The sequence below is a fragment of the Odontesthes bonariensis genome, chromosome 7, assembly GCF_027942865.1.
Source record: "Odontesthes bonariensis isolate fOdoBon6 chromosome 7, fOdoBon6.hap1, whole genome shotgun sequence".
Classification (NCBI taxonomy): domain Eukaryota; kingdom Metazoa; phylum Chordata; class Actinopteri; order Atheriniformes; family Atherinopsidae; genus Odontesthes; species Odontesthes bonariensis.
In genome coordinates, this window is record NC_134512.1 from 11,096,541 (window position 1) to 11,124,018 (window position 27,478).

Sequence of the window (27,478 nt, forward strand, 5' to 3'; positions counted from 1 at the left end):
GAGAAAATAGCAATAAAACAGAAAATATCCCCTACACAGATGCGGACATTCCTCACCACCACCATCAACCCGCCTCGGAAAAAGGGTCTGTTCTGCTCTCTGCCATACCACTGATGTACGTGTGCCCGCAAGAGTTCCCTCAATTCTGTAAGGATGGGTTTTAGTCAGGAAAAAAAAAAAAGCGGAGTTTCTGTTTCTCCTCTCTCCCCAGCAAGGACTAACAACTGAAAGCAATAATCTGCCTTAAATGCATCAAGCTGGGCAGACTCAGAAGATTTTGAAGGCTGACGTAACCAACTTAAGGGCCTTTGACTTCTTGGTACATTTCTGTCTACCATTGTGTGATGCATGGTTATTTTTCATTCTTTATTCTTCTGTGTGTTTCACCCCGCTCATACGGGTGAACTTTATCACTTACTTAGAAAGGAAGTCGAGGTATTTAATCAGTTTAGGTAGGCAATAACAGTCGGAATAACATTTGGTTTGTTTTAAGACAAATATACAAGCTTTAGAAGTTGGAACAGCTGCAGTTTTTTTTATAAACTACATCTGTCTCAGTTCATTTTCTGCTCCTTATGGATGGTATCTCAGAATCTCACTAAACTTGTCTTATTCCCAAAACTTGGTACCCCCATTGTGCAAGACGTGGTATATTGTTATCTCACACATCTCAGTTATGTCCTACCCATAACTCACCAAGCATCCTTTTCTTTCGTGATGTATCACTTGTATAATTGAGGATAACACTCAGAAAGCTGTGATTTCCCCATGAAAGTCAACGCTAAGGTCACTGCTGAGGTCAAATACCACTTAACCAAAAAATCTATCAGGGAATATAATATGAAGTTGACCTAAGTCAGACGGTTATGTAAGTGATCTGTTGCAACATTTAGCTTGAACCTTAAGGTGAGCTCAACTGCAGGGGATCATAACGTGTATGCATATGGACTAGGCTTCTGGTTTTCCTTAATTTCACATAAACTCAAATTTAGAAATCTCACAAAGGGGAAATGGAGAAAGTATCATACTTAGTGTGCAAATGGAAGGGTAAGAAGTGGAGTATACAATATGTTTTAGAAATTCCCTAAGATTTTTATGTTTCTTTACTCTTCTCTTTCCACCATGAAACCATTTTAACAGAAATCAATCCAAGCTGCTCTTCTCTGTCCGTCAGGCAACTACAAACTTGTAACAGCTGAAATTCAAGTCCACATGTGCAAGAGTTTGATACACAAAAGATAGATTTGGGTAAAGCATGTTCCTTATTTATGATTTTTTTGTTCTTCAGTCCTCGAGAGTCGTGTGGGCAGCAGCAGCCTCTTTCATTTAAAGCTACAGACACTAAAAATCTTATTTAGAAGAGGCCTAAAAACCAGGGGTGTGATAGGAATGGTAGAATGATGTATCTGTGTGATATTCTGGGTTGAAACCTGAAATGTACTTTCAGAGGAAACATATAAGTTATGTTAGCGTGTTAAAAAGGGGCACAGAATAGAATCTTTAAAGTGCAATCTGAGGCTTGCAATATTTCATTTTATATTGGATTTAGTTTGTAAATTCATTACTATTTGTATCCTGATCAACACTACCTGCATGGAATTTGCATTGATGTCCAATCAACAATAATGACAATGTCAGAGGAAATGTGAAAATAAAGGTGTAAATAGCTGTTTGCACAAGGTGAAAAGGTTTTTGGTATCCTGTCCATCTAGTGGGTACATTTAAATCAAATGCATATATTGAATACAATATATAAATACATAGTTTAAAAGAACATGGACTTAAAAAAAACAGCATATTTAACTCTTTTTCTTCTTCTTAGTTCCTATTTTTTACAGATTTTGTTTGACTGTTTTACTACAATCTCTCTAACCACTATGTCAGAGAGGTTGATAAAAATGCTGATGATCACAAGATTTGCCTTCATCTATTACAATCCTACTTCCAAAAAAGCTTGGATGCTTTGTGAAATGTTAGTAAAAACATATTGCAATGATTTGATAATCTCATAAACCAATATTGCAATCACAATACAATGTTAAAAACATACTAAATGTTGAAAGTGAGACAATCTACCGTGTCGTGTAAATATTGGCTTATCTTAAATTTAATAGCAGAACCACAATTCAAAAATGTTAGGAGGGAGGCAACAAAGGGCAGAAAAAACGCTTTGGTTCTGGGCCAAAGATTATTTAAAAGGACTGAGGCAAAGGGCAAAACTGTTTTGTGGTCAGACAATTTAAAAAATTGAAATTCTTTGTGAAAATCATGCTGAATTCTCCATACTAAAGAGGAGAGGGACCATCCAGCTTATTATCAGCACCTAGTTCAGAAGCCTATATCTATGATGACAAAGAAGACTGTTGAGCAGCTGAAATCCTACAAGAATCAGACAAGAATGAGGCTACATTCCTCTTGCAAAGATCCAGCAACTCTTCTCCTCAGTTCCCAGGTGTTTACAAACTGTTGGTAAAAGAAGAGGAGATGCTACATGGGGCTAAATATGATGCCGTCACAACTTTTTTGAGGCATGTTGTAATGATGATGTCAATATTAGCTAATAATTTTTATGAAACAGTAAAGTATCCCACTTAAATTTTTTGATGTTTTCTATATTCTATCAAATTCTGTCAAATATCGACATATGCTTTTTGAAAAACATTTGATTCTGTTTAATCTCCTATTTATACACATTTTTTTAAACAAACATTTAGGAAATTGGGTTGTAAAAACAATCTTATGAAAACGGTTGTCAGATGTACTGGAAATTGTAGAAGCAAGCTGTATTTTATATGTAATCCTCTATATACAAACTACATTAATTTGTCTGGTTCAGCAGTTGGCTTCCATTGCTTTTGTGACCCAGAGGGATTGAGAGCTCCTCAACAACATAAAGCCTCTTAAAATATGGTACACAGCAACCCATATGTCAACACACCACAGATGGATGGGGAGTTGTCCTTGGAGAAGGATTGCAATCTTTGGTATGCACTTTTTACATTGCATATTCCACAGTAGTCTTCAAACAAGTGGCTAATGAATGAGCTAATGTAAACTGCCCAAAGATAGGCTCTCCCTTGAGTCCTTTGCATCCCTTGCAGTCTTTCTCTTCATCTCTCCTTCCTTTACTTTCATCCACCCTTGTTTTTTGGCCAGTTCTATAATCTCACATGCTCTTCCCTTCATTCCATGCTTTCCCTCCTCCTCACTTTTCCCATTAAAATCTCAGTTTACTTCTATTATCGTCTCCTTTTTACTCACTAACGACTCTGGCCCAGTTGATTGGAGCATGCTCCTCAGTGTTTCTTATAGTGGGTTCACCACCTCCATGTGACTTTGAGGAATTTCCTCTACAGTTTGCCCAGCAAGTCCCACTGCTCTCATGAAGGAGAAATATCAATACAGATTGTTTCTACATAGATGTTTGTACTCCTGTATACATCTTACAAAGATCCGAGTGATAGTGGACAGGCTGGGGTATGTGTGAAGACAGGAGAAGTTTTTTTTAAGGACAGAAGTGAAAACAGAACACCTTCATCTGCTGTGTGGCAGGCCACGTGACTCGTTTTGTTGGGAATTTGCTTGACCTCCTCACAGATACACAAATAAAATAACACTGAAGGTGGAAGGCTATAAACACAAATATTCATTCACTGAGGCAAGCAAATAGAAAAACATGCTACCACTCTTGGGAATTGATTAAACATAATTTCCTCTCTTTTAAATATGGAAATAATTGTATCCTGTTTAAAATGAGTGAGCATTAGACTAAATCCTTACTTGTGCTACCTTTTCTTACGGTTTATTTCCAGAGACGTGTGCTAAAAATGAATTTGCTGTCATCCAGAACATGTAACCACATTGGTGGTAACACAGAAAGATTTAGATTTGCTACAGAATAGCACCAGCAATGTGGATCTAGGCTGATGTGTGGAACCAAGTAAGCGCTCACATGGTGAACATCTAGTACGCAAAAATAAAAATAAAAGTATGTAAGGCCCAAATTAAGAGACAATGACATTCAGCAAGCTGATGGATTTTCACTTCACTTCCCGGTAAAGTTCCAGTCAATTTATCTCTGCTGAGCCCTTGAATCTGTTTTTTTTTTTTTTGTCTCTAGCAAGGACATGGCAACTCAAATTATCTGGAGACTAAATGCTGTCACCAATGATATTCTGTGGTTGGGATTCATTTTAATACAACCTGATGAGCTCAGATAGAAATAAAGAGCTGATTTTGCTCTGATAGTAGCAGCGTTGGCTCTTATCTATTACGTCTATAGCTATCAGTGCTCTTACGTTTGGCCAAATGATAGAAGTTTCTCAGCTAATTGTGTTAAGATGCTCAATCTTAAATCCACAAAAAAACTAAACGAACTCTGAGGATGCACCCCAGAATCTCAGAAAAGACTGCAGATCCTTTCACCATGATGAGATTCATTATGATGTGCCTCCCCCAGACATATAAAATAAACACAGTTAAAACTGACATTCCACTCTATGAAAAGAAGAGTGACCCAGGTCAGATCACTGTTTGAGCATTGCTGTCATTCCATGGGGACTCCCTCTTGAGTCAGTGTCAGTCTAAAGTGTATGGATGTCTTTGTTGCATACCCAACACTGCCAGGTGTTTGAATATGCACACACATGTGAACTCTACACTACACATGTGCAATTGAAAAAGTATGCTGCTTAAATCCAGCACACTGAAAATAAACCGCAAGGTCAACAACCTAGAGAAGTAGTCAGCCATTGTGCTGCTATGTTGGAGAGGAGGGATTGTGGGGCAAAGAAAATGTTCTTTCCCCTTTGTTTGTTTGTCTGCTGCAGGAACAGAACTCTGTGACTTCCTAATGAACTATTCAGCAGCACCCCAACCCTGTGTGTGTGCGGGTTTGCATGCGTGTAGTGAGGACACAACACGTAGGACTTGGTTTGGAAGCACTCAGGCCCCGGAAGGAAGCTCATCGGCTGGGGAGTCGCCTTTGGGAGTGAAGGATCTGGAGGTCACTTGAGACAAGATTGTTAAATTCAACACCCAGCAGATGAGAATTACATGGAAGAATGAGCAGAATCTTAAAGCAAGCAGGCGCTGGGCAAGAATGTTTAAACATTTGTTTCTCGAGGTCATCAATCATATTCAGCAGAAAAACAAAGTTGTCAGTGGTAACTGCAGGACAATAAATCACTGCAACAACTACCATGACAGCTCATCTCTGACAGGTTTAATCACCCAAAATAGAATAACAAGATCAGGCTCAGGGAAGCCAACATCAGCATGCTAGCATGCTCATTGTGACAATGCTAACATGCACATGCCTAGCATATGTTATGTCTATCATACTTGCCATCTTAGGACACTGACATGGAAACATTCACTAATTACCTCTAGACAAGAGTGCAGCTGAGGCAGATGGGAATGCCATCAGCTTTCCAGGTATCTGTTCATAAATCAGAGGTTTGACCTGATGGTGGCACCGCATGAAAAGGTCAGTAACCACCAAAGCAAGTGGGATTCATTCCTTGGGGACTTGCAATATATGTATGGTAGATTTCATGGAAATCAGTCCCATCTTCGTACAGCTATTTCAGTATGGAGCAACAAGATGGATCAACTCTTGTTACAACTGTTAGAGCTACAAATACAACCTGGTTCTAGTTTGTTTACATGCTGCCACCTAGTGTTAATTTACATGGGCAACAAAAATGTGAAGTCACCTTAAAAAAGCAGCTCAATACTTGTGTGCAAGTATTTGAAACTTTACAGGTGCAACTGTACAACTTTACCTCAAGATAATTCTCCTGTCCAATCACTGAAGACGTTTAGCAAAATCTAAAATCTTCCAAAAAAAAAACCTTTAGTGGTGTGACAAGGTTTTATTGTTTTCTCTATAGGAAATGTGTGTCGTGCTACATTTTGTTTCACAAAATCCAACAGAATCAGCAACATCTGCATCCAAATTCAAAATCAGAACATCTGTCCTAACCTGCTGAGGGTTTTTATTTGATTTGCAGCTCAACAGTATTTGTGTTTGGTCGTTATCTTTAAGGCCACTGGGAGAAAACACAAGGTTAGAGCTGATATATAGACTACACACAGACATGCACATTAACACACGCACACACAAAATTCAAACAAGTCTGATCAAATGTTTGTTCAAGACATGAGTGGTAAGAGTTTCCTCTATGCATATACACACACACACATTACTGAAAATATTAGTCAATCAAAGTCATTATTATTTTTGTGCTGGTTTGGGTTACCTTTAAATAACACTTTTACAAACAGAACAAGTAAACTTATTTTGAAAAGTAATGCAACCTATTTTAAATGATTACTGCTGTCCCACTGAAGATTAGCATGTATGCAGTCAATACTGCAAGTATTTGAACAGTTACACATCTTTTTAGTTCTACAGATCCTGTGTTCAACACATTAAAATCGACTACATTACAGTGCCAAAACCTTTATTTCATTTCCAAGTATTTTGCAAGGTTCCGCTAGTAGCTTTGAATCAGTTATTGGTGACTTTCTTAATCTGTGATGTAGTTGCTATTGTGAAGCACTTTGGTCAGCTGTTTTTTTTTTAATGTGCTAATTTGAATTTGAATGTTAAAAGCGTGTGTGAGATGAGGCCTTTTCAAAACATGACGCACAAATCTCAAGGGTTCAGCAGTAACTGGGCACATTTGTTGGGTGACTGTGTCAAGTTCAAAGTCACTTAAATCCCCTTTATTCCCCATGCTGGTGCTCCGTTTGAACTTCAGCAAGCTGTCTTGACCACCTCTACATGCCTAAATGCATTGAGTTGCGGCCATGAGATTGGCTGATAAGCTATTTGTGTTAACAAGCAATTGAACAGGTGTACCTAATAAAGCTGCCGGTGAGTGTATATCTGCTGAAATTAAAGCTAAGACTTTGCACTTTAATGTTGTATTTATAATTCTACAGCAATGAAACAATGCAACTGTCCAAACACCAGACAAATAATCTGGGATATAAATAAGACATCATACAGCACATATTCATTGAGCCTTGTGATCAAAATCCTTTCCTGATAGAGATGCGTGGTAGTTTGTTCTGGTTTCCCAGCTGCAGAATCAGTTTTGTGTCTTATAGTGATGTTTCCTTGGAATCTGGTAAAACAGGCTTGAAGGTCAAGATCTCTGTGAAAGTGTGACCTGCAGAAAGAGGCACAGCAGGATTTTAATCAATAAAACATACCAGCTCATGTTGTCTATCCCCTTTTCCTCACATCCCTCTGAAATTACATCCTTAATACTGATTTTATTGGCTTCCTTATATATTGATCATTGCAGGACTTCATCAGCCCCTTTCTCTCCTCCCCTTTTTTCTTACGTTTCCACTGATCCAAGGTAAGTTCTGCGTTGTCAAGCGAGTGGTCGTACAGCTGTGCCTCCGTCTCCTCATCTGGTTCTCTAAACTCAGAGAAGTACAGCAGCGCGAGAGCCTCCTCAGCCGTCACCCGTGTCTCTGGATCCAGACGTAACATGCGCTCCAGCACAGACACGGCTGAGGAAAAACAGGGTGAGGAACGGTTGAACATAAAAAAAAAAAAAAAAATAGAATGGTTTGAGAAACAAAGTAAAAATATCTCAAATAAAAAAGGTTTTGCGGTTCCTACCTTGTGTGTTACTTGTGGCAAACACCTTCTGAAGGTCTTTCTTTTCAACTTTTGGAAGACTTTTTATGTAGCTTTTAGCCTATGAGGAAACACATGGAGACAATGACAACACAGACGTAAAAATGTGACACTCAATTGTTTGTGCGGTGTGTTAAGGCACAAGTTAAAGATGCACCCAATTTTCTTTCTAACACAAAGAAAAAAACAAAACAAGGATGCATCTTTACGCCTGAAAGTGTTTGTTTGCTCTGAATTTGAACTCACATCCTCAGATTCTAGTTGTGATATAAATTCCTGAGTTGGTGTCCCTGTGAGCTTCATGATTTCAGTCAGCTGATCTAGGTCTGTGGAGTAGGGGTCAAGGCTCAAAAGTGAAAAAAAGAACGTAGAATTCTACAACATGTTGACCCTGCAAAAAGAAAAAAAGAAACTACCTTGTCTCATGACTGTAAAGTTTAAACTCTGAGGGTTCGTGAGTGAAAAGGATACGATCGCTGCCTTTAAAAAGAGGTTTTCCTTGCAGCATCTCCGCCATGATGCAGCCCACGGACCAAATATCCACTGAGGAAGAGACAAAAAAAACATAGCAGATAAAGACCAGAAATAAATTCTTGGCCTGAGACCAGCAACATCAGATGCATGAATTTCAAAACAAAGTCATAATGTAAGATGTTGGGAGAGCACCACCTGGTGGATAATATTTACACGTGTCTGTCTTTCTGAGCCTTGTGTTGTCTATCTTTTTTAAATATTACAAATATCTATTTACCCTGAAGTACAATGGTGCTATTAACCAATTTTTAAACTTCTTACTACAAGTACTACTACTTACTACTCACGTCTTACTATAATGATATTATGGCTTTCTAACCCAGACTGCACCGTAAAAGCTACAGCTACAGTTTCTTACAGCTAATATCTTCAACCATCTATACAAGCTTCAGGCATTCTTGAAAGCAACAAGTTTCATCCTGTTCTCTGCAGGTCGTAAAGGTAAAACTGTAAAATGTTGTAAATTGGTAGCTGAAGGAGAAGCCCTCAGTGAGGGAAAGCAGAGCTACATAACAACATAAGACGAGGAGCCTTTGCTCATAGAAATCCCTGAAAGTGACACACTGATGTGAGATCTACAATGCTGTGCAATTTTTTTTGAGCCAGCCCTTATTTCTTTATATATAATAGCTAAAATTGGGGTGGTGATTTATTGAAAGAGCTTAGAATTCAATATTTAGTATGAGCACCTTTATTCTTCAACAAAGTCTGAGCCCTCTTAGACAAGCTTTCTTGTCATTTCTTTGAGTAGTCTTCAGGAATAATTCTTCAGGCTTTTTTTGAAGGACATTCCAAAGCTTTCATTTGGATGTTGGCTGCTTTTTGTTCCATTCTCTGTCCCACACTACTTCGATAATGTTAAGGTCCGAGCTCTGGGGAGGATTTATAACTCCATGACCTGTTGCCACTGATGTTCAGTCCAGTTTTTGTGTCATTTAGCATATCTCAGTCTTTTCTCCTGTTCCCCTTCCTTAAGAACATCTTCCAGAGAGCCACCACCCATGGAGACCATTTCTGATGAGGCTTCAGCCAACAGCAGATGGATTAACTGAAGGGCCAGATGTGTCTCTCAGGGTTAGGGTAAGTCTTCGGCTTATAGCTTTTTGGGAATCACCTTGTTGGTGCAAAAATCCTATTTCATGCCTGTCACTGTGTTAGCAGTGGCATATTTTGTTCATCCGACTGAAAAAATGGGAACAAATTACACAAAAAATATTCCACTGCATAGTGGTTATAATAAGTTAAAGGGTCTTTCTCTTCTGATTACCGGTCTGAGTGTAGTGCATCCAGCTCAGGATGACCTCTGGGGCTCTGTACCAGCGAGTCACCACGTACCCCGTCATCTCGCTGTCCGCCTGCCTCGCTAAACCAAAGTCCAAGATCTGACAGAACAAGCAAATACAATTTATACAATGGTCCAGGAGATCCATTTACATATAGATAAAACTCAAACACTTAATCAAAGACATGGCGGGCTGAGTTTGTTGGGTAGTAATGGTGTGTGCAGATGTACCTTGAGCTCACAGTCTTGGTTGATAGCAAGATTTCCTGGTTTGAGGTCCTGAAAAGGTTAATAACAATGATTAACAATGTGTTTTGTCTCACATATACATAGATGGAATCATATATAATAAACTTACTCTGTGAATTATGCCAGCAGAATGGATATACTGCAGGAAAGAAATATAACGTGTGTTTAATCAACTGAACAATTATTCAGGAGCACTTAATGATGGCATCTATCAAAGCAGAGCTCTGCACCTTAAGCCCTTTGAGGATCTGATAAACCAAATACTGAATTTTTTCTTCCGACAGCCTCTGCAGCTTCATCAATTTCCCCAGATCTGTCCCCATGAACGGCATCACCAGATAACTGGAAAAACAAGAAAGGACTGCAATCATTAAGACTGTACCGCTCGCTTTCAGATTTTAGCTCAAAGCGGCACAAAAGCAGAAAAGTTCACATGGCCCTGCTGCTGTGAGACCGGCGAAAGAAGCACTTACAAATCATGGAATCTGTCCAAAGAGAGGTCTGCAGTAAACACATCCAACAGACCAATAACCTGCATGAGAGAGAAACATCACACATTGAAGTTTGTTACTGGAACTGAATCTGTCCCTTAATTCCTTTTGTAAATTTCCCCGGTGTGATCTGATTTTATTATTTAGGGGCGAAAACGCATGAAATGTTGAATAATATCAAACACAGGACTGATTAAATAAGGTAAGACTTCTGAAGTGACTTGGTTGTTGCTCACATTCTCGTGTTTCATGTGTTTTAGAAGCCTCAGTTCCCTGTAGGCCCGCTTTGCAAAGATCTCAGACTGGAAAGGCCTGTAGAGCTTCTTGATTGCGACCTTGGTTCCTGCTCTGGAGTCTACGGCTGAGCTGAAGAGGAAAATACCATTAGCTGATCATCTGTATCATGAACACAATAAGGAAATAGTCATTTAGAGGAGGAACTTCCCAGTGAGGAGGGAGGAAGATGCACTGTAGCATAACACCCCTGTTCTCTGTTGTGGCTGTGGAACTCAAAGGTTACTTTCCTATTTTCTCGTCATTCATATTCGCTTTTCGTTGTGTTTCTAGACATCTGTGGACTCGAATCGCCCTCCCTCATCTGCCACAGCTTTATCTATTGCTTATCATTTGACCACATTTTTTTTCCAAGTTGTTCATGTGTTACTAAGTTGTGCTCAGTCTGTTAGAGCAGCTTAGTGCCCGCCCACGGAGTTAATCATTGATAACAAAGGGGCCGCATGCTGCGAGACGCACAAAGGTGCTTGACAGATAGCTTTTCTTTGTTGTGTTTCAGCAAACTTGGCTGAGCGCAACAAAGCTATTTCACCCACCAATGCGCTCAATAAAATGTAGCGGACACTCTCGGAGATAACTGAGAGTTGTCAGGATGATTGCGGAGAACGCACGGTGTAGGTCGGTGCGAGCGTCTTCATCATATCAGGAAGTGAAGCAGCATGTGTTCAGCGAAGCTCGGATACTTTTTCTTTTGTTTGGTTATGGCACACAGAGCGGCTGATGGCACGGCACCATCTGTTCATTCGCTCTCTTTGTTAGAGAAATACACCGCCCCCCCTCCCCATCCCTGACAGTGAAATCATTGTTGAATCTTCTCCCAGTTCACAGATTCCACTTACCACACCGTCCCGTACGCTCCGGTCCCCACCTGCCTCAGGTCCCGGTACCGCTCCGGTACTTCCCACGACGTTTTGTTAACGTCCTGGCGGTAATAGCCGGGTCTTACCCGCGAAGTCATCTTATTAATCAAATGCTAAACAGACGTATGGCATGAAGCTCCTCTTTGATCCTTTTGTCTCTTCCGGGGCTACGCACCCATAGTCCCAGATCCCACCTATGCGTTTAACCGCGATCATTACGCAGCTCAGCTCTGGGCGCACCCTGAGGTCGCCAGAAGCCACTCCCGAGTCGTCAAGAGGCCAAGAATTAAAGGTGAAGAGGAAACTAAAATTCGGGACGATAATGGGTTAATAAAATGAGTTCGGAACGCACAATATTAAATAGACAAACAGTCACACACAAAACCAGATGTGACCCTGGTATACAATCATTCCTCGGTGCTGTCTTTGATACAGCGAGCAAAGATTTAGGACTTGTTAAGACATGAGTTTTGCTGACGTCTTCAGGTGTGACCACAAGTATGTGCCTAGAAATTGTCGACTGACACGCATGCAGGAAACAGAAACAAAATTTAGAAACTGAGCATGTTTGTCAGCTCGGCCTGACAGCAGAAAAACTTTAACATCTTGCCACAGTTTCAGTTTATGAAACAATACTAAAAGAGTGGCATTTACATTGAAATAAAATTAGTAAACGAAAAGGCTGAGGTAGAGTTTCTACTCAACAGTTGAAAGTCAGCTACTGCAGGTATTTAACTGAAATAAAAAGGACATGATTTCCACAGACAGCTCAGTTTATTGCAAAACATTAAGGCTATAACCAAGAAGGAGCTCAACCATATGTTTCAGTTATATTCAACAAATGATGATATATGATCTGATAACATTTACGTTTGTCATTTGAGTACATTTCCTTTGACGAAACCAGAAGATTGATCCTGGATCCAGACGTAGAGTTATGATCAACAATAAGAGGCCATCGCTGTTAAAATGAATTCATGACGAAGGGTTTTTGCCCTTTAAACAAAATCCTTGTTTGTTTAAGTCAACAATATACCTCTTTTTTAATAGTTGCTCAACACGAGTCTAATATCACGTCCAGATCTCCTTTTTCTTCACTCAACTGGCCTGAATGAACACATTAAGTGACAAAAAAGGTAAGTTACAGTTGCAGCTATGAAATGGTGCTACAGTGTCAAAAGGCAACGCCTTCTATTGAAGAAGCATTTATTGTGCGCGTTTGTGTGCGGCGGCTTTTGGAATCAAGTACAGCCACTTTCTTTCACCCACAGACCTAAAATCCTTATTCTTTCACATACAACTCACACACAAACTTGCTCACACACACATATAATTTGGTATAAGTTGAGGTGACACCCCACCGATTGTCAGAGTCAGACAGGTCACTGCAGGACTTGTTGCCTGACTCATCATTAATAGCTCAAGTAACATCAAACAGACAGGGAAGCGGCTGAGCTGAAATGAAATTGAAAATGCTTTCAGGTACTTTTCATCATGATAAAAATAGTGGATAAACAATCCAATCTTTAGGCTTTTACTTAATGCATCACAAAATCGGGGTCATCCACAAAAAGTCCACACATAAATTTAAAAAGTGACTCAGCAAATCCCTCATCTATTAAACTGATGAACATTTGACATTGAAGACCATCCTTCAAACATCCTGCTTCAAGTTAAAAACTCAAACACAGGAAGAAACATGTCAACTCAACCCCTCCTGTCTGTTTTGTGTCTTCTGGCTATCGTATGAAGTGTCACTTTCATGCTAACTTCCTTGATGCCGCCTGCCAAAGTTGAACAGAAAGTTTGACAGTAAGAGAAAGAGTGAGGAAGCATATCAAAGGTAAAAAAAAAAAAAAGATCAAACACCATCACACTCTCTTGTTCCTTTGGACGGGACAGCAAACAATCAAGGAAGCTATTACGAAGATCACGTGACACAGATCTTCTGTGCCCAAGCAGGGGGTTTGCTGTTGTAGGGCACAGGGTCTCTGGTTGTTGATGTAGACACTTCTTGCTGTTGCTCCTCTCCTTCGTCCCTTTCTCCCTGTGTGGTGGTCCCAGGTTCGCCCACCCACGCAGGATGCTCCAGACCTGGCTGAGAGGAGAAAGGTTTCTCCAGAACCTTGAGAACCCGCTGGACCTGCAGCACAGTAAAGAAGTGAGAGCATGTTAATGTGAAAGTAAAACACTGATTATGAAGAGTGACAAATGATTTGAGTGTAATTTGAAGTACATTTTAACCCTCATTTGGTGTTTTCAAAAGTGCTGCAGAAACATGTTTTCTGGCAGGAGTACAAGAGTTTGACCTAAAGCACTTCAGCATTTTATTACAGTTCATTTCCACTTAATAAACAAGATTTCTAAATAAAAAGTACAGGCCAGAAACGGACCTCAGAGAAGTCCCCATTCTCAGCAGCCTCTATTGCATTCTGGGCAATGTAGTTTCTGAGCACTACACGAGGGTTGCTGCTGTCCATAACCCTGAGCCTCTCCTCCTGCACGGCCTGCACGTCGCTCTGACCCTCCAGCTCACGAGCCAGACGTTTCCTGTGGTGTTCATAAAGAAAAACACTCAGAGTTACAGTAAAGGAACATTATCAGCCACAACACACCATTTCCTCCCATTGCTCTCTGTTCGCCCCTTTTTATCAGTCCTGCTTCCACCCATCGCCACGCACCCAAGAGAAAAAAAAAAAAGCCCCCTCACTCACTCTCCACACCAGTTTTACCCACTTATCACCTGCAAATAAACTCGCACCTGTAGTGTTTGATCCAGGAGGTCCACTCCTCAGCCTGTTGGGCTTTCAGCTCCTCCTGGCTGGTCTCCATCAGATCCTTCAGCTTGCTGAGTCTCTCTAACTGCCTCGCTATCGTCACTCTGTCTGAGATCATCTGGAACAGCGCCGGGTTGCTCTGAGCCATAGAGAGCAGCATTGCCAGCTCACTGTCATCAGAAAGCATATCGGTGACTGGCCTTATTGGTATATTTGGGGATATCATTCGATCAATTACGCCAGTGAAGGAAATCAAGTTTGACAGATGCTTAAAGGAGAGAATGAGATAAAGAAGGGACATGAGCATGTGTATCATACAGTGACATCCAGAGAATATTTTCATGCAGAAAATCTAAATTAAGTTGGCAAAAATAACATTTAAGTGTGCTATTCAGATGACTTTACTTGAGAATATCTTCTACTGTTGTATCACTTTAAAAATTATGAGCTTATCTGTTTCCACAATGTTACAAATGACTGCTTCAGAGTCCCTCAACCATTTCAATCTCTGTTCAAATGGTAGTGTTGCAGGCTTTGTACGCAACTTTATTAGGGCTGGGTTTCAGAACCACTTTTTATCCAAACCTAATGCTTTCGGATCCTTTTTAAAACTTAGAAGATATCAGACTGCACACTACTAGAAATAAACTGAGGAAAGACTTCAAAGCTCTGCTAATGAGTGTTTTTTTTTTAGGTGTAATAAGAAAAAAGGTCTGCATTGTGAAAAACACAGACCCATGTGCTGTTCCAAAAGCTTTACAGTTGAGGTGTTCACAGTAAGTTAGTTTCAGACCAGTGCCGTTGACCTTTATTTATGCAAATCTGACACACCAACTTATATTTGTTATTGGACTTTTCCTTCTCATTTGGCTTAACATCCACAAGAAAAAAAAAAAAAAAGAAAATCAGAAAAGGGGGTTGCAAAAAGTGGAAGTAGTGACATGCATCTATTTTTAGACATTTGGAGACATTTTTCTGATCATGTGGCAAATTTAGCAGTCATTCTGCAGGTCTCCAAATGCGTCATGTGGTTCTCTTGAGTTTCATGACACTTTTTCCCTAATAAATCTGAAATGTATTTATTTGCATTTTTTTGGGTAGAAAATACAATCAAAAATATTTGAAGGCACATTGGACTTAAGTAGTGTACATGACAATAAAGTAATCTTAATCTTAATTATGATGCATCAAAATTCCCATCAACATTCAACGTTTCCCTTTCTCCACCGTCAAACAAATACTCCACGAGTGCCACCCAGAGGCAGCAATCTGCACTACACTAAATAAAGCAAAACAAAAAAGTTTGAAAATCATACCAGTAACTTAGTCATTCTCAGAATTTCATCTGATTTGGGTAGAACGTCCCAATTTTTGTCCAACGGGCGGTGAGAAAAGAACACCGGTGGGAACTTCTCGATGGTAATTAAGTAGGACAAAGTTTTCTCAATTTTGTGGCAAAAGTAAACATATTTTTTATGGACAAAACAAAATGTGGGTGAAAGAGAATTGTTTCTTGGAGAGCATTCTAGAAACTTGGATATAGTAACATATGCAAAGTTAAATAGTTTATTTAACTGCAGTTATTCCTGTATCCACATCCTAGACACCTGTACCAGGTTTAATTTAAATGCAATACATATAATGGCATGAGAAAGATGAAACAAAATCAGTTTTTAATGTATGTAGCTGCTTAGTGGCTCACCGTGGATCCATAGTGGGTTGGTTGGCTGCCTTGAGCTCCTCTAAGGAGGCACACTGCTCAAGAAGGAGGTCTGTAGCTTTTTTAACCGGTTCCTCCTCGCCTTCAGTTTCTCCCTCACTGGGACAGGAAATCTGACTCAAACTACGAAAGGTGTTGGTGAAGTCAGCACCTGCAAAAGAGGAACAGAAAATACTGTATCAACGACTATTTATTCAATGAAAAGCTTTCTCATATTGGACTCTGTGCCAGGCTAACAGGATAACAATCTCACACTCCCATCCCACCTGTGTTGTGCATCGTCTGCATCAGCTCAGTGATCAGCATCTCGTCTTCTGGCTCATCCTTTTTCAGCAAGCCCAGCTTCTTCCTCATGTTCTCCAGGTAGAAGTGATTAAACAGATCCAGGTACTCGTCCATAACAGCCTCAGCCCGCTCTGGTGGCAACTCTGGAGCAAGAGCCTCTGCCAGCTTCACCAGGTTCCACCTGCAGATAGCCGGCTGGGCCTGGTAGGAGTATCGGCCAGAGTTGTCGGACGCATTGCAAATGAAATCTGGATCAAACCTGACAGAGATGAGGAAAGTTCACAGACAAATGTGTAGTTTGATCACGACAGTGATAACCATACAGTCAATCAGTCCACGTGAACATTAACATTACTCATATGTCTGACCTGTCCATGAAGCCATATGGACCATAATCGACGGTGAGTCCCAAAATGCTCATGTTGTCTGTGTTCAGGACGCCATGACAGAATCCTACACACTGCCACTGAGCCACGAGCCGAGCCGTACGATGCATCACCTGCACACAGGGAGAGAAGATAACAAGGTGTCATCTTGTGCTGTGGAACTGAAAACATCCCTGGGCAGTACAGATTATAGATACATGCCCAGTAATATTGTTGTAATGTTTTAAATACTTGAACGCAGTTTTTCTAGAGAAAATAATTGCTTTGTATTTGGGAGTATCGGCCATTGACTCTTTTGGGCTTTCACATGCGCGCGCATACCGACAACCGGTAAGTGACATGCTGTTTATAAAGTTGTTTTGTAACGTCCCCATGCCAGTAATGTGAGAACCATGCATATGGTTTTGATGGTAAGGCTTGTGACTTTATTGTCGGATGGTTTATAAAGTGGTGTGACGTTTCTGCAGTGTGCAAGTTGTTGTTTTACGTGGAAGGTTTAGCTCTTGCCCCTAGCCACCACGTAGTTGGCTAGCATGACAGGCTGCGCGAACAGCGCAATCGCCGCACAGGGAGCGCCGATTTGCACCAGTCTGTGTCCTACTGTCGGTATTTGACAACCTCTAGCAATGGGATTGCGCTTCAAATGCCCCGGAGTTCCCCTTTAAGTAAACCTTGACTCCATTGTAGTCCGTCGAGTGCTGTTAATATGCCTTTTAAGGTCTGATTTGCATGTTCACAACAAATTAGTGTCTGACACTCATCGGCTCTGACCTCTCTGAAGAAAGCCACGTTCCTCTCCACCCGATCTGGATAGTTCTGCTGGATCTCAGGGTAGAACATCTCAATGACATAATCCATCATCTGACCTCGGATCTCATCGCGCCCATAGCTGGGACCTTGGCGGCCTGTGAGCTCATCGGCCTGCTTGAAGATCTCAAAAGATCCAAACCTACACGGACAGCGGGATGAACAACTCCTGTGAAACAATCTGGAGAAGATCAGAAATCCTCAATAGATGAAAGCTGGGCAATGTGCACTCACCTGAGGAAGGTGGGAGCAATGCGGAGGACCACTGAACATCTCTCGTGGCGTGGCTGCCCGCTGTAGTACACATCCCGAATGACCCTGCTGTCAGATGTGACCACCGAGCCCGCTCTGGTGGTGGGCACACCCAGGAAGAACATGGCCTCACTGCACAGGAACTCTCTTATACTGGAGCGCAGGACCTTACGACCATCGGCTTGTCTGTGGAGGAGAAAGAGACAATACTCTGAACACATTGCACCATAATTCACAATCCACATCCGATTGTCAAAGTTAAGTCAAAACTATATGTCATTGCTGCGTCAAAAGTAACATAATCCTCCAAACGCAGGTGACAATGAAAGCAAATCCGTTACCTCGAATAGGGGGTTAGTCCAGCTCCTTTCACCTGAATCTCCCACCGGCCGCTCGGATTTTCCCGGAGGAGCACGGGATCTTGGCCAGGCGGCACCTTCACCTCCCCCAGGTAGCAGGCCGCCCCATCGCCCAATTGTCCGGCGAACTGGCCGAACTGATGGCCGCAGTAACAGTGAGCCGCAGTCTCGGATCCAGGTATAATGATGGATCCGCTGAGATACTCCGGCCCGAGGGGGTCGTTCACGACCTCCTGTCCGTTGAGCCCCAGCAGCGCCAGAGCTTCATGCGACACAGCCACGAACCGAGGTTTGGTCAGCGGCTGAGGCTTCACCAGAGAGAAACATGCTCCTTTCACCTGCCGCACCCCCGGCTCCTCCGACGAGTCCAGGGGGAGTTTCTTGAGGACGACGTTGTCAAAGTCGAGCCGTTCCAATGCGGAGCGACTCATTGCCAAACCCATATCGTCCATACCGACTGACCCGAGAAATCTGAGTACGGACACACGCGGGAGAAAGATGCGTGACGGTCCCAGCCGAGGTCCCAAATAAGCCATCCAAACTAGGCCATCTGCCTGTTAGACTTATCTGGCGCAGTTAGGCAGTCTTTAATCAGGCTTTCATAATACCACAAGCTACAGCGGATGTTTGCGAGACACGGCGTTGTGTTACACCATCAACTGTCCGACGGGAAACAAACACCAGAGCCCGAAATATGTAAACCGAAGCAGATTATTTAATAGATAAAAAGATATTCAAATATAGAGCATATATTCCCCTCATCATTTTACCACATATACAGTTTTATAATAAGGAAATAACAGGGCTATACAATTTTGAGTACTATATAGTTAACTTAAAATATTTTTATAACCCATAACTGAATCAAAAGACGAGAAAAACACATTTCTACAACAAATACAGGTATTCATACAGTCTTCTTGCGAGTTCTCAAACATACAGCAGATAGGATGTGAGATGGAGACAAACACAAAATATTTAAGTGTGTACCATGCAGAAAAAGAACAGTCTATAAATGACCTTAACTTTATCCCTTATGTATTCAAGGGAATTTATTAATCAACTGGAAGACAGGTTTTTATCTAACATAGCTGAAAGTAATGATATCTGGCACATGGTTTGATCAAGTTTTTGCGATTAAATAAAGACATATTAATTCGGTGGACCCTTTCAAAAAGTAAAGTGATTTGATTACCTTTTATCACCGTCACCCATAAATACAGCTACAGTAAATAATAGACTATACAAAACAGTACTGCACATAAATTCACTCAAGATATGGATTTCCTTGGAACTGATATTGACATAGCCGTATATCCATGCAATTATGTTCTTTAGACTCATGCACACAGACTCTCTACAATGGTTAGTGATAATCTTCAGCAGAAGAGGCAATCTGAGGGTCAAAGGCAGCAGTGATATCAAAGTAAGGCTTAATACCCCAATTCCTCCTGAACATTTCAGTTTAGTTGAGGGTAGGCATAATGACTCATAATCATCATCAAGTGGAAATCTCTAAACTAAGGGAGATAAAAGTAATTTCAATCTCACAATCTGATCCCGATTTTATTTCACAATCAGACTGGGAAATAACGATGCATATACAACCCCAATTCCAAAAAAGCTGGGATAATGTGTAAAATGTAAATAAAAACAAAATGCATTATTATAAATCTTTGCCATCTCAGGCTGATTAAAAAACAGACATGGTTCTGTCATGGAAATCAGCTGCGAGGGATCAGGAACACAGTTCACCGTTCCATCCAGAAATGCAGGTTAAAGCTCAATCATGCAAAGAAGAAGCCAGATGTGAACATGATCCAGAATCCCCGCCGCCTTCTCTGGCTTACAGACAATATCATCTACTAAAGTAGCATGGCTTTGTAGTGGAAGAGTCCAGGTTCTGTACTGGCCTGTCTGCAGTCCAGACCTTTACCATCTGAGAACATTTGGTGCATTGTGTGAAACACAAAAATATGACCCAGGACTGTTGAGCAGCTAGTATCCTTTATCAGAACAGAATGGAGCATTTGTCTCTCAAAGGTCCATCTACTGGTCTCTGAAGTTCCCCAGTGTTCACCAAATGTTAAAACAGGGGATGCTACACAGCGGTAAACATGGCCCCGTTCCAACTTTTATGAGACGAGTTGCCACTATCAAACTCAAGATGAGCTAAACTTTTTCATGAAATGGTAAAATGTCTTACTTTCAACATTTTATATGTTTTTTTTAGGGTCTATTGTGAATTAAATATTGGTTCATGACGTTTGCTGTTGGAGATTTCAGTCCAACTTTTTTCAAAGCTGGGTTGAATTATGAAAATCAACTGGTGTGCTGACTTTAAGGTGGCTCTTGTGTGATGCTACTCAGACATAATTTTCTCTACATAATGCAGGTATTTGAGTCAATTAAGAACTCTTACACAAAGATGGAGCCAGTTAAAACCTTTACGTTAGTTTGTATGCGTCATATTGGAGACAGAATCTAAAATACAAATTTCTAAAGTCTAAAATGGTTTTTCTGTGGCCTAAATAGGTCTCTGTATGAGAGCCGATAAGTTTGGTGGGGGGGGCTGTGATTTCATTTCAATGTAAACACAAACTAAATGTCCATCTGTATTACACTGTAGAGCCATTACTAAGTAATAGACAATAAAGTTAGCTTTTTTTTCCCTTGGACAGAGTATAAGTAAACAGTCTTTATAAAACAGGCCTCACATGTAATAATATAAGGTAAGAATGAAAGAAACTTGCACTGAGCATTTGCATGTGTAATATGACAAATACACACACATTGTTGCCATTCTGTGGAGTTTAACAGTACCGCTTATAGCTGCAATATGAGGCACTTTGCTGTTAACCCATTACGACCTGACGCAACATGTGTGCGCCTTCACCTTTCAAGTCTGATGTGATGTGTGCAAAACATCAACATTTCCTAGACACCAACATTTATATGTTTCTTTTAAATACTGAAGAGATATGAGGGTAATTACAAATAATTTACAATAAATGCAAAAGGGTTTTGCCTTTCAAATGGTTTTTATTTAATGTTTTTCAGTTTCTTAAGAGACTGAGAAATCAGATGTTTTAGTGAACAGCTTGAAGTTTTCCAGGAAACGCTCAGCTTTTTAGAAGGCTTTAGAAAATGAAGCCTTTGGCCATAATGGGTTAAATTAGAAGGACAAAGAAATCAATTAAGCTGCTTAGACTAATCCTGCATGTGAGTTTGTAGCAAGCAAACATTTTAGCCCGTCAATATATCAAGAACTAAGAGCATGGTGGTCAACCTTCCATTCCAGATATTTGTATGTGTACCTTACACCACGAGTCACTCTATGTATTTACTTAAATAATAAAATTTGTACATAGTTGACAAACCTTATATGCAACTTTTTTTTTCCTTCTCTCACTTCCACAGGCTGCATGTATGAAACAAGACTAACCGTCTCTAATAAAGTGCTGGACTTGATATGGGCCAATTTCCAACAATCTAGTTGGTACCAAAAAGTAGAAAGGACTTGGGGAAACAGCCTCTAAGAAATTAGCTCCATTATTCATGGACAGGTGACTGAAGATCATTCCAATGGTTATCAAATGAAAACTGTGGGAGTCATTCATTGGAATGATGGAGAAAATATAAATTTGATAAGAGGAAAGTTTTCTATAGTCTGTAACTCTTACAAAATGTAGGATTTGAACAGAATAAACAAAAGTACTGTCATGGTTTCTTTGGCAGTACAGCCCTCGCTGTGTCTACACAGACATCAATACGAGGTGAGGGGCTCTTAACCCCCATGAGGTCCTTGTTAGTTTAAAGTTTGGGCTGGCGAACCCATTCCTCCAGCCTCACCTCTAGTTCTTAAGGCCATTGGTGATAGATGCATTGTTTCAATAGATCAAAGGTCAGAGGTGGCTTAGAGCAGGCCAGCAAGGTCAAGCAGAGGGCGGCCGCAGTGTCTCCAGTAATGACTGGACTGCAGGTAAAGACAGCAGGGCTCTACCTAAACTTCCTCCAGCACGGTAGCAGGCATATCCAAACATTCCCATCATGACGCCCTTTATGACAGTGCGCAACGTCCAGCTGAAACGTGAGGGGGGTGCAACTCTGAGAAGGACACAGACAGTTAGTGCAGCAGTGATATTGTTAATTCACTTACAGGACATTTACCAAATATCCATTGTTCATAGTGTCCAAACAATATGTCAAACATACCTCATGATTTCCTCTATGTTGAGCTCCTTCTCCCAGTTTCGTTCAATGCCAGGGACATGACCCATTCCTACAACTCCCACCACCACAGCAGGCACTTCTGCAGAATGAACATCAAATATTCTGTGAACTATACAGTCTACAACCTCACATTCTCCATGTGTATATCACTCACAAAGCCAAAGGTTATTTATTGTGGGACAGAGAAACACCTTGATTTAACAAAGTCTAAAAAAATAGAATACAAAAATAATAAATAGAGGCAACAGAGTGACAATACACTCCACTGTTTCTGTATAACAAAGTGACAAATGTTGCAATAAACATGACTAAGCATTTTCATTCAAACCACATTGTCATTACTATTCAGTCGATTACACGGCAATTAAGCAACATACTTGATGACACCTATCAGCAAAATCTCAAAATTATGTAAACAATAAAATACAGTTTAAAGCTGCAGTCTGCAGGATTTGTTGTTGTCATACGTAAAGTCCTAATTTTTGGCATTTTAAGAGTTTACATGATCTATCAGAACGCTTGAAGTTGAAAACGGTGACCTCCGTAGTCGCAAAATGCAAGAAATGCTTATTTTTTAACCGAAAAATAAAAAGTTATTCAACTTCCTGTCCCGCCCCATCAAAACACATGAGAACTCGTGCACGTCTATGTGCACGCCAGATGCGCGTACACGACTCCTCATTCATCAACTCACCTGTCATTTGCGATCATGGAAGACACAGTAAGTAGACTAGCCCGTAATGAAGTTCAATAGTCTAGATAAATAAGCGTGGGGACGAGCCTACCTTGTATCGCGCGTGCACAATCGGTGATTGACAGGCAGCAGAGCCCAGCTCGTAACCTGATTGGTTACCTTTTACCGGTCCGGTCTGCAATTTTGTAAACAAACTTGCTGGCTTTGGAGGGACCTAGCGGGACATATAGGGGACCTAGAGAACTCATTTTTTTTTGTATTGGGGTATTTAATGTACTTCTTTCAGAATCCCCGGACAGTTCCAGGCATTATGCTTGAAAAAGAGTTGCAGACTGCAGCTTTAATACCAAATTCTAACAAGCAATGTACATTTAAAACCACAAATCGAGTGGACAATATAGTACATGATGATATTTACAATATACTGTGTGCATGAATGAAGATGAGCCCATAAACATAATATGCAAATATGTAAAATTGCAAAGACAGGGGGAAACATCTATATGATGAAATCAGAACAATGCTATATATGCAACTACTTGCTTGTTGAGCATTGTAATACATACTCTGGGCATTAGAGGGGGCCTCCACACAGCATGTAGCCTGGCGGAGCGTGTGCGTGAGGTAGATGTCTCGTTCAGCTACAATGGTTTGGTGGAGAGCAGGAAACTCGCCAATCATCTCTGACATGGTTTGTTCCAGCAAGTCCTTCTGTTTGCACTTCTCTACGTCCTCTTTACTAAAATAGGACACATTTTATCAATGCCAACTAGAGGTCACAGAGTGGAGGAGAAATTTCTATTTACTGTAGATTCTGATTAAGTCTAAATCTACCTAAGCTACCAAAATCTCTCCAAGTTTTACTGCCCTAAAACACAAATTTGTTAGAATACAAGGTTTCAGTCACGAAAATTAGCCTGTAGGCTTAAAATGACTTTTTTTAGGCTGTACAAGTCAAGAGTGGTCTGTGAAACTGGCTTCAACAAATGCTATCAAGCATGTTAAAAGCAAAATGTTTTGTACTGCCGTCATGATTTCTACAAATTTGACAGTCATTTGGTATCTTAGATTGACATTTTAACTTCTTTCTAATAACTTTGCCTCTGTCGACAATTTCTTGTAATGTAACAATTCCATTCAGTTACAGTCAAAAACACCTCCCACTCAAGTGAATGTTTTTAAAAACATTTATCCTTGAAATTTTTTAAGTTTTTGTGTTGGCTAGAGACAAAGAGCATAAAAGTGTGACATCACAGTTGAAAATAAAATAAATCATTTCTCTTTCTCAGTGCCAAATATTTCTTACTCCAGGAGACTCCTGTATCAGTGATAAAAGCAAATTTGGATGGTTCGTACCTGATTGGATCTGACAAAAAGCAAAGACCCCAGGCTAGACGGGCCTTCTGCCACAGACTGAGAGCAGCTATGGCCCTTTTGAACGTCACTGGGATTGGTCTGTCACCAAGCTGAAATTTACAAAATGGCACTCGTCCAGCCTGTGTTTAAGAAGAAATACTTAAAGGTTAAAAAAGGAATCAATTAAATAAAACAACAGAGACAATGAGAGAAGCACAACAAATGAAATGAGAGTCCTTGTTCTTGCTTTTCATTGAACGAGTTACCTCTTTGAAGGCTTCCCTAAACTCTCCTCCAGGTGCCATTCCTAGTTGCTCTGTGATGTGAGCTGAAACTTTGAGCAGGAGAATCTGCATCAGGCCAGACATCAGCCCATTCTGACAAAAAGAAGGGATGAACAGAAGATCCTCAGTGGTAATTCGTTGCATGCCCATGCAAAACCACTGAATGTTGCATTTGAGCTGTAAAATCTCATTCCAAAACTAACAGAGCCAAACCCAACAGAAAAACCAAACTTGGAGCTCTTTAAGCAGCTTGTAATGTTTTCTGTCTTGAGGAAAACCAGAGCAAGGTCGACACTGGTCTTATCCCTTTCTTTGTGGGAGGTGTTCTAGCCAAACAATGTGGTTTATTTTGTGGGGGGGAAATCAGCAACTTCAATACATAGCAGTGATACGCACACATTAAAACATATTCACTTCATACACAAGTGCATTCTCTGGTAATAAAATCATCACACCTCTACATCTTCACATAGCAAAACGCAGTTTCCTGCTGTGTAAACGTCCAAAAGATCAGATTTCTAATCTTTAAATTTAAGAATACAGTTTTTTTCCCAGCAGTAAGAAGTTCTTAAAAACTGCATAGATTTTAGCTGCGCTTATCTAAGATTAAACAAAGGATGCCTCTTGGATGGAAGGTGAAATGTCATTATCTACCACAAAGTCTAGCTGCTGTTGACTCGTCCTTTTTGTACGAGTTCTCAAATGTCTATAAACTTAAACTGAATTGAAAACCAATAAAACAAAATGTGTTGGTGCAGAATAGACACAAAGCCCTTTGGTTGCAGCTAAACCAGCTTCCGCATCATACTTCAATGGTATTTACTTCTCCATCACCAGTGGCTCCATCCTGCAATCCTCTTTACAGTAAAATACCACAACACCAATACTGCCTTATTCAGATTATGGTGTCTCCTTCCATTGTGACCCTTTCCACTCACCCTCCTCTCTCTTCCCCCCTTCTTTCCCTACTTCAATAGCCCTCGCTGTTTTTCAGACCACAACCATCATTACGTTCCTAACTTCTGAAAGCCTGACCTGTTTGATGGCTTGCTGAACTTTGTCCAGATTGATGTCTTTTGCTTCCCTCAGCAGCGTATTCTCGTCCATCCTCAACATTGACACTCTATACTGGCACAGCTCCACCACCACCACGTCAGGCTGTACAGCGCGGATCGTCTGCATGAGGGAGACAAAGGACAGGTACGAGAGATAAGACATAGACACAGACACAGAGTAAAAGAGTATTGCAGTGCAAGTAGGAAATAAATGACAAATGTGAATCTAGGCAAAAAGTAAAGAAAAAATAAATCAATGTGGAGCAAAGAGGACAGGATTATGGTGAAAAAAACAAACAAACAAACAAAAAAAAAAAAAACTTGTGTCACTCTAATTATCATTTATTAAGGTGGCACTGGCTCACCGTGGCTACATCCTTTTTGCTGCTGTCACTGAAATGGGCAGTGCCCACCAGGTACAGGAGACTGCCATCAGAGGCAGTGAGACAGGTCACCGTCTCTGGGAGCTCAGGAGAGGACTGGCGGCGCTGCGTTCGCAACTGCCAAAGCATCTCCACTGCTTCTCCGTCCGCTAGGAAGAGAGAGCAGAGAAAGTATTTAAAACAAGACAAAGCGAAGCATCAAAACAAAAATGGAATACAGATCATCAACAATTTTAATGTAGATCGTTTCACTTTCACAGACATTGGAGGCTGACATTTGAGTAAAGGCACAGAGTTACAACATTTTGTATTTCACCATACAGTTTTACTAATAATACAAGATAAATTAAAGGTCTGCAGCATCAAATAACAGACTTGTGCACTATTCAGTCTCAAAAAAAAAAAAAAAAGATCATAAAACAAAGCACAACAAAGCATTATACAGCATACAGTCAAGTATTTTGAAAATATATTACAACATGCCTAAAATACAACTTAGACACTCAAAGATAAACAACAGCTTACCAAGCCCTGGAGGTATACATGGCAGTTCCTCTTCAGAAGGATCTGCTGCTGGCCCAACTGACTCCTCCTGACAAACATGAAAACAACAAACACCTAAGACTTGTTTACCTCTGAACAAGATTAAGAAATAATTCCTGTCAACGTCTCGCAATCTTGGGAAAGATGGGGTAATAGAACTTGTGATTGAGAAATAACTTAAGCAGGTTAGCAAGAAAGCTGCAGACTGCATCCCTCTAAAAAAAAAAAAAAAAAGCACAATCTGTCTTTGTTCTCACCTCTGAATTGTTGTCTTGGTCCATGTTTGAAGAACTGAAAGCTGTGTGCGACAGAGAGCAGAGTGAGGACTGGCTCACACCGGGCAGCCAAGTGTACACACCGAGTAGTGAGGCGTTCCCTGACAGCTAGACACTCAATGACTGCTGACGTTGCTTTATGTGTAACACTAACAGCTGCTGAACTACCTAAACGTAGCTTTTAGTTAAAACGTGGTAAAATTATTGTTGAAAGAAGAGACTGTTTTTATATCAGAAAAAAATAAAACGGATAGCATTATCTTTGATGAAACTACAGCTTTGCGTGTAAAGGTTAGTAAGTATGAAAGCTGAGAAAGAAGTAACTTAGTCGAAGGAAGGTGTAAAAAAAGAAAAAAAAATTAAATAAAAAAAAATGTTAAACGTTATGTCCAGCAGTGACACATGTTAAAAATGTAGTCAACGAGGACTCCATGGTTTAGCTAGCCCCGATGGACACTGTAACAGCTAACTCAGGCTACTATTAGCTAGCAAGTTCGACAGGAATTTAGTAAAATTATTCACAATGAAATTAAATAATTTCATCATACGTGTAACCATTCTCTAATACAACATACCAAGTAACAAAAGGTGATAGTTGTCTAAAGACAAATATCTTGTACTTACAAAGCCAGCCCGTCTGTCAGACTGCTCCCCGGTAGTACAGCAACGAATTGCTCGGTTGAAACTGACAGCAGC

At 40.6% G+C, this 27,478-nt stretch overlaps 3 protein-coding genes across 3 annotated transcripts; all 3 read right to left on the bottom strand.

Moving 5' to 3' along the window:
* Positions 1-5,982: 5,982 nt before the first annotated feature.
* Positions 5,983-11,797, bottom strand: mapk12a (mitogen-activated protein kinase 12a). Its single transcript, XM_075469446.1, has 12 exons — positions 11,353-11,797; positions 10,456-10,585; positions 10,202-10,260; positions 9,959-10,070; positions 9,838-9,867; positions 9,711-9,758; positions 9,465-9,579; positions 8,135-8,206; positions 7,910-7,989; positions 7,646-7,724; positions 7,360-7,533; positions 5,983-7,181 (listed from the first exon to the last, which is right to left on the bottom strand). The coding sequence occupies exons 1-12, from the start codon at positions 11,469-11,471 to the stop codon at positions 7,114-7,116; spliced, it is 1,086 nt and encodes a 361-aa protein (XP_075325561.1). The 5' UTR covers positions 11,472-11,797; the 3' UTR covers positions 5,983-7,113.
* Positions 11,798-12,128: 331 nt separating this feature from the next.
* selenoo1 (selenoprotein O1) lies at positions 12,129-18,606 on the bottom strand. Its single transcript, XM_075469447.1, has 9 exons — positions 17,942-18,606; positions 17,583-17,786; positions 17,313-17,490; positions 16,524-16,654; positions 16,137-16,414; positions 15,853-16,021; positions 14,135-14,320; positions 13,767-13,923; positions 12,129-13,516 (listed from the first exon to the last, which is right to left on the bottom strand). Exons 1-9 carry the CDS (start codon positions 18,493-18,495, stop codon positions 13,295-13,297), a joined length of 2,079 nt encoding a protein of 692 aa, XP_075325562.1. The 5' UTR covers positions 18,496-18,606; the 3' UTR covers positions 12,129-13,294.
* Positions 18,607-18,664: 58 nt separating this feature from the next.
* On the bottom strand, positions 18,665-27,478 carry trabd (TraB domain containing). The gene is made up of 10 exons (XM_075469448.1): positions 27,407-27,478; positions 26,765-26,805; positions 26,490-26,556; positions 25,947-26,113; positions 25,562-25,702; positions 24,509-24,619; positions 24,243-24,382; positions 23,453-23,625; positions 22,175-22,271; positions 18,665-22,066 (listed from the first exon to the last, which is right to left on the bottom strand). Exons 2-10 carry the CDS (start codon positions 26,786-26,788, stop codon positions 21,895-21,897), a joined length of 1,092 nt encoding a protein of 363 aa, XP_075325563.1. The 5' UTR covers positions 26,789-26,805; positions 27,407-27,478; the 3' UTR covers positions 18,665-21,894.

What these genes read in the sequence shown, in the direction of transcription:
- trabd (XM_075469448.1), bottom strand. Translation starts at nt 26,788, where the DNA reads ATGGACCAAGACAACAATTCAGAG. An exon ending in TTTTTGTCAGATCCAATCAG is followed by an intron (nt 23,626 to 24,242) that starts GTACGAACCATC and finishes GTCCTATTTTAG; the next exon opens with TAAAGAGGACGTAGAGAAGT. An exon ending in AACATAGAGGAAATCATGAG is followed by an intron (nt 22,067 to 22,174) that starts GTATGTTTGACA and finishes TGTCCTTCTCAG; the next exon opens with AGTTGCACCCCCCTCACGTT.
- mapk12a (XM_075469446.1), bottom strand. Translation starts at nt 11,471, where the DNA reads ATGACTTCGCGGGTAAGACCCGGCTATTACCGCCAGGACGTTAACAAA. An exon ending in TTGGACAGATTCCATGATTT is followed by an intron (nt 10,071 to 10,201) that starts GTAAGTGCTTCT and finishes TTGTTTTTCCAG; the next exon opens with TTATCTGGTGATGCCGTTCA. An exon ending in AGATCCTCAAAGGGCTTAAG is followed by an intron (nt 9,868 to 9,958) that starts GTGCAGAGCTCT and finishes TCTTTCCTGCAG; the next exon opens with TATATCCATTCTGCTGGCAT.